Genomic DNA, 13,186 nt, shown 5'->3' with positions numbered 1-13,186 from the left:
TCCCCCGTTCATGCTGTCTTAAATAAAATCTTTAAAAAAAAAAATGTTAAGGAAATGGAGTATGGAAAGAGTCACAGTGATAAAGATGTTCACAGCAATATTATTCATATAAAAGCACTGAAGCTCTATTATTATTTATTTAAGCAGTCTTTATTAGTGCAATGATCTACATGTGACTTCAATGCTATGGTTCCCAGGTTTCTGGTGTTCAAAGCACTTCAAATACTAGAGCTTTGATGGTCCACTCAAAAAGATTTTTAAAAGACTTAAAAATCCCACAAAAATCCAGTACTGGTTTCCTGGTAAGTAGACCTGTCCACTCTGACTTCTATCAAGTTCTTTTGATACCAAGTTCTTGGCTGTTGGCAAACAAAGTTGTTCCTTCCTTGGTTCTGTTTGGTGATACACAGCACTGCATGACCTGTTTGTTCCACGTTTTGCAAGGCACTATCTCATAGACACTGGTGAGTGATAACAGGGAGCAGCATGCAATCTGCCATCGCTTTTATGTAAATTTAAAAAACAAAGAATATACTCATGCTTGTAAATCCATTTTTTTTTCCTGGAAGGATACACAAGAAACAACAGTGATTATTTTGGGGGGGAAGAGAGTGAGATAAGATGGAGAAGCTAGAATTGTGAGACTTCCGGTTTTTCCTTTTGTATCACTTTTTTTTTTTTTTTAAGATTTTAAAATTTACCTATGTGAGAGAAAGAGAAAGAGTGAGAAAGCAAGTATGAGCAGGGGGAGGGGCAGAGGGAGAAGCAAACTCTAGGCTGAGCAGGGAGGGAGCCCGATGTGGGACTCAATCCCAGGACCCTGGAACCACCACCTGAGCTGAAGGTAAACGCTTAATTGACTGAGCCACCCAGGTGCCCTTTCCTTTTGTATCTTTTTTGAACCTTTAGAATTTTAATTTTTACTATATCCACACATTACCTTTTATTCTAAGAAGTAAATATGTAATTTCTCACTTTAGCAAAAAAGTCCTTTTTGTGTAAGTTAGTATTGGAATTTTAAAAGACAGACTAATCAACTGCTAAATATTACTCATCTTTCTTCTTGGAACCTGCCAACCAGGAGACAGTTTATAGAAAGGAAGATAAAGTCAATGTTCAAAATAGCTGAATGAATTTGCTATTTTTAGGTATTTTAAATTTGGCTCCTTAACAATTAAGAATTTGTCTTGCATTTTGATTCTCAAGTTTTTAGAAGAGGTAGTTTATTTTTTAAGTTTACACAAGAGTTCTGTTTCAGAAAAACGTAAAGTTTGATAACTTTTATAGCACCTGGTGCATTCTTTATTTCTAAGCTGAAGAACATGATCACAGTCAGGACAAAAAAGCTCACCCCCATCTCCATTATGGTGATAGCTCAGTAATAAAGCAGACTTTTGTGGGAGAACTACATTATCCAAGATGTGAGGCAATCTTATGTTTTCATCTCTTCCTACTGTCTTTTAGCTTGCCAAGTTCCTGAATTCATTATTTAGATAATGTATCTTAACTTCCTAATATCCAACATTAACATTTTTCCTCATCATTTATGTTAATTCATTACTGAACAGAACGGCAAAGACCCAAATGTTTTGAAGTTACTTTCCGTTTGTTATTTCCCCTGAAATATTCTTGTATGTACATAAATTTAGGTTCTAAACTATCTGATAACCAAAATAAACTAGCTATTTTGGAAGAACAAGTAAGATTTCAGAAAGGATGGTACTGAAGGAGAAGTATTTTGTGTCAATGACTTCAATGTAGTATACATAAAATTTGAAAGGGGCCACAGATATTTCAATTATTCTTTCAATATGCAGGGTTAAGCTCATAAGCTTTCACAGTCTAAATAAATGAATTTTCAGTGTATCACCAAGAGTTAAAAATTTCTCCTTGCTCCTGTATAAACCACCTGATTTGAGGGACAGGATCCATAAACCTAGTAAGAAATCTGATTTAATGTTTAAAAATGTATGAAATACTACCATTAAGAATATGTTCTTTAGATCATCTATTTTTTTTTAAAGATTTTATTTAGTTGAGAGAAAGATAGAGAAAGCAAGCAAGTGGGCAGAAGCAGGGGGAGTGGCAGACAGAGCGAGAAGCAGGCTTCCCGCAAAGCAGAAAGCCTGATTCGGAACTCGATACCAGGACCCCAGGATCATGACCTGAGCCCAAGGCAGCCACACAGGCGCCCCTAGATAATCTACTCTGGCAGAAATAAGAAATGTTGATGATCGTTATTGGTAACAACATAGGGAAAGTGGTACTGTCACATACTTTTGGGAGTATTAACTGAGCAGTTTTTTGGGAGGATAATCTGGTGTAAGAAATTTTAAATATGCATACATATGCCCTTCAACCCAACAGTTTCACTTCTAGTGATCTACCTTGGAGCAATACTGCCTTATGTAGACCTGTAACTAGAATTATGGAAAGATCTCCAAGAAACAGTGTTAACTGAAAATTTAGAAAGTTGCAAAATAACAAATAAAATAGATCAATTACACAAAATAAGACAAGTTAAAAGTCACACGAACAAAACAAAAACCTTTTTATATATGAATATGTGCAGATGAGCATTAAAAAGAAAGATTTTTAGAGACACTGAGCAAATCATTAAGAATTAACAGAAAGGCTGAGGCAGAGGACAGGGTGTAGAGAAGAAAAAAAGGAGTATCACTTCTGTATTTTCCAAAAAATTTATGTAAAGATATTAATGTATGACTTGGGTAACTTACAGCTTAAACACAGATACACACATATATATACACACTTAAAATAGTAAGATTTTTCCAATAAAAAATGATGAAAAGCAGATTAATGTAAAATTCCAAGGGAAAAAACACTGAAAACTAACCTCGTACTATACTAAAAGAATACTACCCACACCTTTGCCAAATTGTTTATTCCAAGAATCCAAAAATGATTCAATATTAAGAAATCCAACTACTATAAATCATTACAATTACAAAGAGTTAATTTGTTATTTGTGATGGTTACGTTCTATAAAGTCAGCAGGAACAAATTGCAAACATCAAGCCATTGCTCCTAAGGGAAATACAAGGTTAGGTTCCTGTGAGCCTTTGGTCACAATATTTTCACCAGTCCATCAACACATAACCTTGTTTTGTGGATATTTCTATTTAAAGTCACACTGTTTAATATATATTGTTGATTCATTAACATTGAACTCAATGGCCAACGGTACTGTAACTCATGCTTGAATGAAACTTATCTAATACATGTACTTTCTCTGCAAGGCATAAGCCTTCCTGCACTTAGGAACACTGGAAAGTACTTTAACATTACCCTTGGTGCCTACTGTAAACAGCCATATCACCAACAAAAAGTACAAAACTATGAAGAATCTGGCATTAAATAGATTGTAAAAGAAAATTTGTTCATGAGAGCTGATAAAAGAAGGAAGAGCTTCACTGTTTGACCTCAGTTGGGAACAAATGCATTGGGCAAACTCAAGTTTTTGGTCTCTCTGCACATTCCATGTCTGGCATTTCTGTGAATGACAGTGAAAAGTGCTACAGGTATTGATTTTGGGGTTACAACTACATTTTAGCAAGCAAGACTATTTGCAAATACACAATACATGAATAGAGAGGATCAACTACATTTTAATTTTTTATTATATGGAAAATTTCAAAAAATACAAAAGCAGAGAGAATAGTATATGAAGCTCTATATAAATACACTCAACACAATTAAATTTCAAGGGAAAAAATCTGATGAAAAAAGTCTAGTAAAATTTAACATCTATTTCTGATAACAGAAAATTTGGACTAGAAGAAAACTTCTTTGAATCTAGTCTTTAAACTCTGGCATTGTTTTCTAATGAAATTTTATGCAGAACATCCAAAGTCATGAAATAACTCATCAGGAGTTTAAATCTCTGCTGTTTGAAAAATTCTTCATTGAGGGAATCCCCGTAGGACTGGAGAATCTACTAATCATTGCAAAGAGAAACAAAAAATAAGATAAACATTTGAAAGAAAAGGACAAAAAGATCATTATTTGTAAATGATAACAATATCTGCCTATAATCCCCATGTACTTCAATAATTATCAACTCATGGCTACTCTAGTTTCAGCTTTATCCCAATCCTCATATCCCTCGATTCCTGTACTACTGTGAAGCAAATTTCAACCACATTATTTCATCGATACATAATTCATATGGATACCTAAGAGATAAGATCTTTTTAAAAATAACATTATCACAGTACTATTATCTCAATTTCAAAAGATAAATTTTTTAACATCAAACATCCAGCCAATGTTCAAATTTCTGAGAGTCTCAAGTATCTTTCCTTCCTTCATTTAACTATATATTTAATTTCTGATTCAAGCAAGTGACCGTTGAGAGATAAAGTTCTTAAGTCCATCCCTTCCTTTTCAATTTATTTGTCTAAGAGATGAGGTCATTTTTGCCTAGTAGTTTCCTATAGTCTAGATTTTGCTGATTGCATCCTCACTGCTACTTAACATATTCCTTTGTCCTGTGTTTTTCCTTTAAGTTGGTTGTTAGATCTAAATGCTGCATGAGATTCAGGTATAATTTTTTGGGCAAGACTAGTGCATTGGTGGTGATGTGTTCTTTCATGAATAGACATACAATATTTCTGGTTGTCTATTGTGTTATTAGCAGTCACTGGTGATAAATGCCTGGGTAATTTACTAGGGGCAAAATGAGAAGTTCTAACATGCTTTTTTCCCATTTTATTAGCTGGAATACTACTCCAGCAACTTCCCCCTAAGTACCATTTGGTTAGCCAGTGATATACAATTCATACAGAAATTGTATGAATTTCTTTTTATTTACTTTCTCTTTATTTACCAGTTTTCAAAATAATAACTTTGTTTCACTGGTGACCAACCAGGTTTTCTGCCTGTCTTAGCATCATTATAAATTTATGGATTTAAAAATAGCTGATGTGGTTCAATTCACTACAGTTATCCTTATTGATTCTCAAATTGGTCCATCTAGGGGATGCAAGCAAACAGAAATATTCTTGGTTCAGGCATAAATGTAGCATGCATGGTATTTTTTCATTTGCTAAATCACTATATTTAAGAAACATACAAAGGCTTCCAGTCTAATGGGAAAAAGACAACAAAATGAAGGCTTAAAATACAATATGATTATCTTTTGGTAGAATAAATGGCTCAAACTTTCAGAAACGTAAATCAACATTTTTGAAAAAAAAAACCCACCAGTTTTCTCAAAGTCCATCAGTACTCAGCTATTTGGGGGGAGTACATTGGAAGAGCAGACAAACTTTTAGTTGTAGTAATCCTGAGAGTAAGATATATGCATATGTACATGAGATACATGTATAAAATGGTATATATTAATTCCATAATAAACATTTCAAAACAAGAAATGTAACATAGAATGAATTAGATAGCATAGAAGTAATAAGCTCTGCTTGGGAGACTAAGTCTCTTAGAAAACTACCACATTCTGTTCATATTCTACCAATTACTATGAGTTCTTGGGTGAGTAGCTTTATTATTTGAAGCATCAGTATATTCATTTACAAAGTGGAATAAAAAAGCCTGTTCTACCTACTTCACAAATTTGTAGGAATGATCAAATGTGAAAAAGTATGTGAAAAAGCATAAACATTATAAACTAATGTTAAGTGTCAATATTTTTAGACAATTTTGAACACTAGGCTAGGGCAATTTTATGTAAGGAACAGGCCTGTCTAAACAACCCTAATCTTTCTTCTTGGTTGTTAAGGCTAAATTCTTAGTAGTGACAGAACTTTCTAGTGACAAAAATATTCTGTATTTGTGCTGTATTTGGGAGCCACTAGCCATTGTGGCAATAATAGATTCAAATTACAGCTAGTGACTTGAACTTAAATTTAAATTTAAATAGTTATATGTAGCCAGTGGTCACTGTATTGGACAGCCTAAACTTAGCCTTATTTCTTTGTTACCTATCTTGCTATCTAAATATTACAAACATAAGAATGTTAACATACGAAAAGCTTCTCAAACATATTCTTCACTTAAAAAAATTTAAACTTTTAGGGTACTTGGGTGGTTCGGTTGGTTAAGTGTCCCATATTTTATTTTAGCTTGAGTCTTCATCTCTGGGTTGTGAGAGAGAAGCCTGTGTTGGGCTCCGAACTCAGTGTGGAGCCTACTTGGGATTCTCTCTCTCTCCCCCTCTCACACAACTCCCACCCAAAAAACCACAAAAAACAAAACTTTAAACTTTTGAGTGATGCTAGAAAAGTACCTTAAAGTCTTAGATTTAATCTGAGTCTTTAAGGTCAACTTATTTATTTATTTTTTTTAAAGATTTTATTTATTTATTTGACAGAGAGAAATCACAAGTAGATGGAGAGGCAGGCAGAGAGAGAGAGAGAGGGAAGCAGGCTCCCTGCCGAGCAGAGAGCCCGACGCGGGACTCGATCCCAGGACCCCGAGATCATGACCTGAGCCGAAGGCAGCGGCTTAACCCACTGAGCCACTCAGGCGCCCTTAAGGTCAACTTATTTTTAAGGATGTCATTTATTAATCTTTTTTTTAAAAGTAGGCTCTACGCCCACAGGTGAGCCCAACACGAGGCTTGAACTCACAACCTGGAGATCAAGACTAAGGCTGAGATTAAGAGTCAGTGTTTAACCAACTGAGGCATCAAGACATCCCAAGGATGTCTTGTAAGAACCTACACATGGATTAATGCTTCACAGTGATTTAAGAAAAGAAAACAGATGTTTATGTTTTGTTTTTAAAGATTTATTTTGGTCTATGAGGAAGTTGCAAAACAAAAAATTCAGAGTCCTTACCAAAAGGACTTGAAATCAATCTTACCTTTAGCTCTACTTGTATGAACCCTTGCACGCACCCAAACAACTTCATCAGCTTTGAGTACTGTCAAGTCACTAACCCGAACCAAAACTCGATCTGTAGCAAATAAATAAAACAATTTTGCATTCAGAATTTACAAAGTTGTAACTATTTTGGTTTAGCAGCTAACATAAGTACTTGGTATTATCTTAAGTAATTTTCAATCTCCGACAACACCTTCACCTTCTTTTCTTTTTTCTTTAAAATATTTTATTTATTTATTTGACAGAGACCACAAGTAGGCAGAGAGGCAGGCAGAGAGAGAGAGAGAGAGGATGAAGCCGGCTCCCTGTGGGGCAGAGAGCCCGATGCAGGCTCGATCCCAGGACCCTGAGATCATGACCTGAGCTGAAGGCAGAGGCTTAACCCACTGAGCCACCCAGGCGCCCAACACCTTTTCTATCATTCTCCATATGTAATTTGCTTCAAGCTTTATGAATTGTACTATGTACGTCTCTAAAATCTATCCAATTCTTTCATCTTCATTGCTATCATCTCAAACCAAAGTACTGTTTGGTTTACCTAAAACACAGCAACAACCTTATAATTGGCATTCCCCTGACCCCCTAACTCAGGCTACACTGGAGTCAGAGAGATAGTTTCAAAATGCAATCTCTTGAATACTTCAGTGACTTATAGGGCCAAATACAGACTGTCTTCACCTGCCTTTGTCTAAATGGACATGATATTTTCCCTTGTCTGCCATAGTATGTAAGTCAATCATACACAGGAGGATCTTCTGCCAGGCCTGGATAGTCATGGTACCAGGACGTAGAGAATGATCCAGGGAAGGCACGTTTCTCAAAATGAACTAATCAAAGTCCTTCTGTGGGACTTAGTATAGAGACATGGGAATGAAGCTCTCTTCCCTGGGGTTTCCGAGCTGAGATGGTATAGGCCTGGGCTGCAGCCACTATCTTTCCCAGTACCAGAGATGGCAGAACAAGAGAATAAGCCAACAACCTCAAGGAGACAGAGTCAAAAAGTAAAGAGGAAGTATAGATGCTCTAGATTCAATTATGCTGCATGCTATCTCTTACTTTGTTTCCTATAATTATGTGAGCCAATAAATTCTCTTTTCGGCTGTGAGCCCCCAATGCTAATAACAAAATACTGTATTTATGCAGAAATCCCAGGAAAAGGAAAACTGACAAAATTTACAGAAACAGGAAAACTATGACAAAATAACTACTATGTCTAGATAGTGATATAAGGCAATCGTGATCCAGAAGTGATCCAGAAATCATTTAATTTTAAATAGGCAATAATGAATATCAAATAAATATTTAAGTATTAATTAAAAACAGTAACAGACATGACATCAAAACATCAAGAGTAATAAAAGATATCTATTCTCAAGAGTTACATTACCTAATTATAACCAAATTTGTCAATATATCATGCAGCAAAACCTAATTACTATATTACAAAAAATACCTTTGGGAAGATATTATAATGAAATCAAATTATAAATCTAGTTTATGCACTTTGCTAAATGTATTTATAGCTTCTCTCTTGAAGCAAAGATGCAGCTTAGAGAGTATCTGATTTATAGAATACCATGGTTCTCATTGCCAGAAACAAAGAGAAAGAACGAGGAATTTCTTTTTTTTTTTTTTTTAAAGATTTTATTTATTTATTTGACAGAGAGAGATTACAAGTAGGCAGAGAGGCAGGCAGAGAGAGAGAGGAGGAAGCAGGCTCCCTGCCGAGCAGAGAGCCCGATGCGGGACTCGATCCCAGGACCCTGAGATCATGACCCGAGCCGAAGGCAGCGGCTTAACCCACTGAGCCACCCAGGCGCCCAGAACGAGGAATTTCTAAGCCATGAGGTATCACGGGAAAATTTCTGCAGAACACTGCCAACAGACTTTATAAATTAAGCCAACTTCCAAATCTATTGTGTAAACTCAGTCAAAAGAAAGTGTGAAAGAGAAAAGAGAAAAGACAGACAAAGCACCATAAAATTTTAAAACACAAATCTGAAGATGTCAAGACTGAAAAAGCAAATGACTTACTAATCAGTCAAAACTCAAAACCAAAAGAAACAAGAGTAACATAAATCTAAAAGAAGGAGTTTATAAATAAGTGGCACAATTAGAGTAATTTTTAAAGTACTTTTTAAAAAAAGATTTTATTTATTTATTTAAGAGAATGAGAGAGATCACAGAGGGAGAGGGAGAGGAAGAGGGAGAAGGAGAAGCAGACTCCCTACTGAGCAGAAAGCCTGATGAGGTATGGGGTATGGGGCTCGGGCCTCCCTCAGATCTCTCCGGATCTCAGGACCCGGAGATTACGACTTGAGCCCAAGACAGACGCTTAAATGACTGAGCCACCCAGATGCCCCTTAATACAACTTTTGAAAACGAAGAGTACCATTCCTTCTTTTCTGTAGCATTCCAACTAATTAGCACAGCGGTTCTCAACATTCAGCATATCCACAAATACTTAAGACACATGTTACACTCTCACCAGTATGACTGGCCGAGACAATGATCAGAGGCAGCAGGATTTCAGTTTGAAAATCTGCCGCCTCTTCCACACTTTTAAGTTACTAGCATTAGAACAAAGGAATTTGGAGAAATGGAAGCACATGCAAAGGAAACTGCATGTTGAACCAAGTATTAGGATTTTAGCAGAGATAAACCAAAGGCAGAATTTTCCTCTTATAGTACTGTAACCAGGAGACACACACAGTTTATTACTACCCCTCCCCTGCTCTGGCCCACCCCATGAGAAGAAATTTTAAGTGGAAGACAGCATTGTGGCTTTGCCCCCCAAATGGGAATTGTACCACAATAGGTGATTGGGGCTCATGCAAAAGACTGAAGCTCCAGTGAGCTTCTTTGTTATAGTTCAAGGAAGTCCAATTCAGGAAGATGTTGACGCTGAAAAAAGTCTCTAATCACCCCTCCTGCTTGTCCTGGCAGGGGAATGTCATCTTCTATACTGTCTGTATTCCATTTTATACTAAATTATTTTACTCCACCATCTTTGCTTTTGGAAACTGTTTATTCTTAGCAAACCATATCTTATATTGTACATTTTCCCAAGAAAGTTGAGAAGTAAAAGTTATTTTCTGGCAGTGGAATAAATCGAATCCCAAAGTACAATTGAATTGACCTGGAGGCTTACTTCCAAAACATAAAATTCATAGGCAGGCTTCTAAATCAGAAGTACATAAAGAAAGAAAGAGAAAGAGAGAGAGAGAGAGAGAGAGAGAAGAGAAGAGAGAAAGAAGTACTTAGTACTTCCAATGGGCCAGAACTTAAAGGTTTGCAGTTGTACCAAAGTTTGAATGATTTGGGGTGTCTACCAAAAGAAAAGTGATTGTTAAATAGTTGAGGGTAAGATAAGTCTGCTGAAATTCCACACAAAATATATAAAAATACAAACAAAAGGAGGAAATAAATTGAAACAAAAAACCTACAGGTTTGAGAGAAACAGGATGTGACAAGTCAATTTCAAGGAAATATAATAAAGTGAAGGGGAAAAAGGAAAGGAGGTCGCTCCGTAAAATATACGAAAAGGCTGCATATAATGAAGGAGTTAATATTAACCATTCTTCTTTATCTCCTAGGCTAGAGGTAAATTTTAGTTAAATTTTGTACCTTACCCTTTTACTATAATCTACCACTTAAAGTAAACGTTTACTGTATTTTTCTTCCCTTTCTAGAGTAGTAACCCTAGACTGAAAATGATTATGCAGGTTATCATTTAACCTTTTCAGAGTTATGCCAAACTTACTTAACTTCATGAAGAGCTTTCCTGGAATTGGGGCGGGGGGGAGAGGCTTAATTATCAAATAGCTACTGACCTGGTTTTTCTTGTGATTGTATCATTGAAGATATTCCATATCTTTCTTTAGCATAATCCTACAAAAAATGGTTTTGGATTATGACTTTTTATTTAGACACGAATAACACAGTATACACATACATACAAATAACAGAATATAAAAATGAATTCATTTTAACCTTCAGGACCATTTTATTAATTTAGGGAATTAGTAGTTTTAAAGTGTGGAAATCTGCCGTATCATTTACCCGTATGCAGAAAAAGTTTCTTTTAATTTGTTTTGAAGATCATGAGTCCTGGATGGATATATCATACACAACAAGCACTCAAAGATAAAATTTTCACACATAAACAACACATCTTAACTACCTTCTTCAAAAAGAACATTAAATGACTTCAAAGCAGGGATATAAATTTCCTCTGTGAAGGGAGTAGGATGAAGTAACAGTTTTATTAACTTCCTATTACAGGAAGAGATGTTCAAAGAGAATGAACATTTTTGGTTAAGCTTTCTGAGCATCAGATGTCCTCAGTTTTTAGAAATTGAGATGTTGAGTATAAACCACTACAACTTTGTAAAATGGCAAAAATATTCACCAGCTTTCTGTTTCAAAAACTACCTTCAGCATACAGGGTTGCAAGGGGTTAAAAATGGACACTATCTAATTTCTTATTACATTTTAAAGAGCAGGAATAGGGTATCTATGGTACAGACTATAAACAACAAACTATACTAAATAGAGGCCTTTTATTTTAATCTCACTACACTTTTAAAATGTTATCTTAAGATCCTTCTAGCTAGAAAATGACATAATTCCACCACGATCTCTACCTTATTATCTAGACCTATGCTATCTGCAAGGGAGCGTAGTTTATATAATTAGATCAAGAATAAGCAAAAATAATTTCCTTAGCTTTTATAAGGTATTTTAAGACATACAGGAAGCAATTAGTTTCTGTCACTCTATAGCTATCTGCTGGATTACTCTCCTTTAGATCTGGCAGACACTGGAGTTTGTGTTTATATCAAAATAAACCAAACATGTTAAGGTGAGTACTGAACAATTTTTTTTTTCAAATTAAAAAAAAAAAAATACACTAAAGACAAAAATAACCCAGCCCTAATAGAGAGATAGTCACAGCATAAGTAGATGTTACAGAGTGTGAATACAAGATCACTTATTAGTACTGTTCATATTTCAGCTTTTGTTCCATCTGATATTATTAAGATGACCCATTCCTTATGTAGCTTATCACAAATTCATAGCTCCTCAACAGAAAAATTAGGAGCTGGGTAGGGATTAGGACCTGGTTATCCTACAGCACACTAAGCTGTAGGACGACTTTTAAACTTTCATTTCTGAAAAGCACTGTAGGACCACTGGGTATTATGAATTACCCACATGATCTTGAATCAGTTTATCTCAAATACTTGCTTTGCAAACTTCCCTGCCTACCTCACCGGGTCACTAGAAGGGACAAAGTAAATAAAAATGGCAAGCGCTCCAGAAAGCTGCCACATAGCAAATGGTCATTAAACATACTGGCAGATCGTTTTACTGGCATTACTTGCAAAAACATTAGGAACACGAGAGCTGAGGAAAAAATCGATTACTAGTGGACACTAAAATTTTACGGGGCGAGGAGTAGGGGCGGATTACATGAAGGACGTGCCTAACCCACTGTGATCCGGCCGCTCCTACTTCCGGGACAGTGGGAGCTCCAAGTCCACCCCACCCCGGACACGCTTCTGTTCCGCTAGGCCTCCCAAGCGCCCCTGTGAGAAATCAGATCCGGTGTGGGTCTGGCCACGCTGCTCGCGCAAAGGCCCAGTGAGGGCTCCGGGCATCCCCGGCCCCAGGCCTGGGGCCTGCCAGCCAAGTGCCAATAGGGAGTCAGAGGCAGAGCCCTGCTCACCCTACTCCCTCCCTCAGACGATGCGGCCCTGGGGGTCTGTTCTCCTAGGCCCGGGAAAGGAGGACACCCACTTCCGCCGCGTCCATGATCTCCCGCGGCTTCTCCTGACTCTTGCGGCTTGCACTGGCGCTGGGCATCGGGACAATGGGACGGGGCAGCGGTCACCACCCTTCCTCGCAGGCTTCCGTAGGGCAGGCAAAAGGGCTACTCTAAGCCACACAGTCTCCGCCTTCCCGGCCCTTCAGCCACCACGCGCTCTCGGACTCCCCGTGGAGGGTCGGCCCCGGAAAGATCGCGAGAACTGAGATTCCTGAGCGCCGTAAGGCGAGCTGCCGGGCGCCGCCGTCCCTTCTGGCCCCGCCCCTACCAGAGTTGAGTGTTTCAGGGAATCCCTGGGAATTCGTTGGAGTGGCGCGGCACTGGTTCTGAGGAGTTGGGTACCTGAATTCCATTAGGCGTGACTCGGACCTCTGGCGTTTTTCACTCTTATTCTCGTTGCGACTTTTGCTCGGTTCTCTTCAGACTTATATACCCCTCCTGGCCTTAAATGTAGACTGTTCACTAAAACATTCACCCAAGCCAAGGCTTCGAC

The 13,186-nt window shown here is 37.3% G+C and overlaps 1 protein-coding gene and 1 long non-coding RNA gene across 2 annotated transcripts in view; both read right to left on the bottom strand.

Moving 5' to 3' along the window:
- The window catches only part of DARS1 (aspartyl-tRNA synthetase 1), a 66,060-nt gene extending 53,179 nt beyond the window's left edge, over window positions 1–12,881 (bottom strand). The window contains exons 1-3 of the mRNA XM_044242563.1: window positions 12,666–12,881; window positions 10,697–10,754; window positions 6,844–6,936 (exon numbers count right to left, since the gene is read on the bottom strand). Coding sequence (XP_044098498.1) covers window positions 6,844–6,936; window positions 10,697–10,754; window positions 12,666–12,731 — 217 coding nt within the window. The 5' untranslated portion in view covers window positions 12,732–12,881. The remainder of the gene's footprint in view (window positions 1–6,843; window positions 6,937–10,696; window positions 10,755–12,665) is intronic.
- LOC122902699 lies at window positions 2,889–5,345 on the bottom strand. Its single transcript, XR_006383850.1, has 2 exons — window positions 5,227–5,345; window positions 2,889–3,958 (listed from the first exon to the last, which is right to left on the bottom strand). It is a non-coding gene; the product is annotated as an uncharacterized LOC122902699 (long non-coding RNA).
- Window positions 12,882–13,186: the final 305 nt, after the last annotated feature.

This window comes from Neovison vison, chromosome 3 (assembly GCF_020171115.1).
Source record: "Neovison vison isolate M4711 chromosome 3, ASM_NN_V1, whole genome shotgun sequence".
Taxonomy (NCBI): domain Eukaryota; kingdom Metazoa; phylum Chordata; class Mammalia; order Carnivora; family Mustelidae; genus Neogale; species Neogale vison.
The sequence above is the reverse complement of the archived record's forward strand: the minus strand, read 5'-3'. Positions and strand labels throughout refer to the sequence as shown.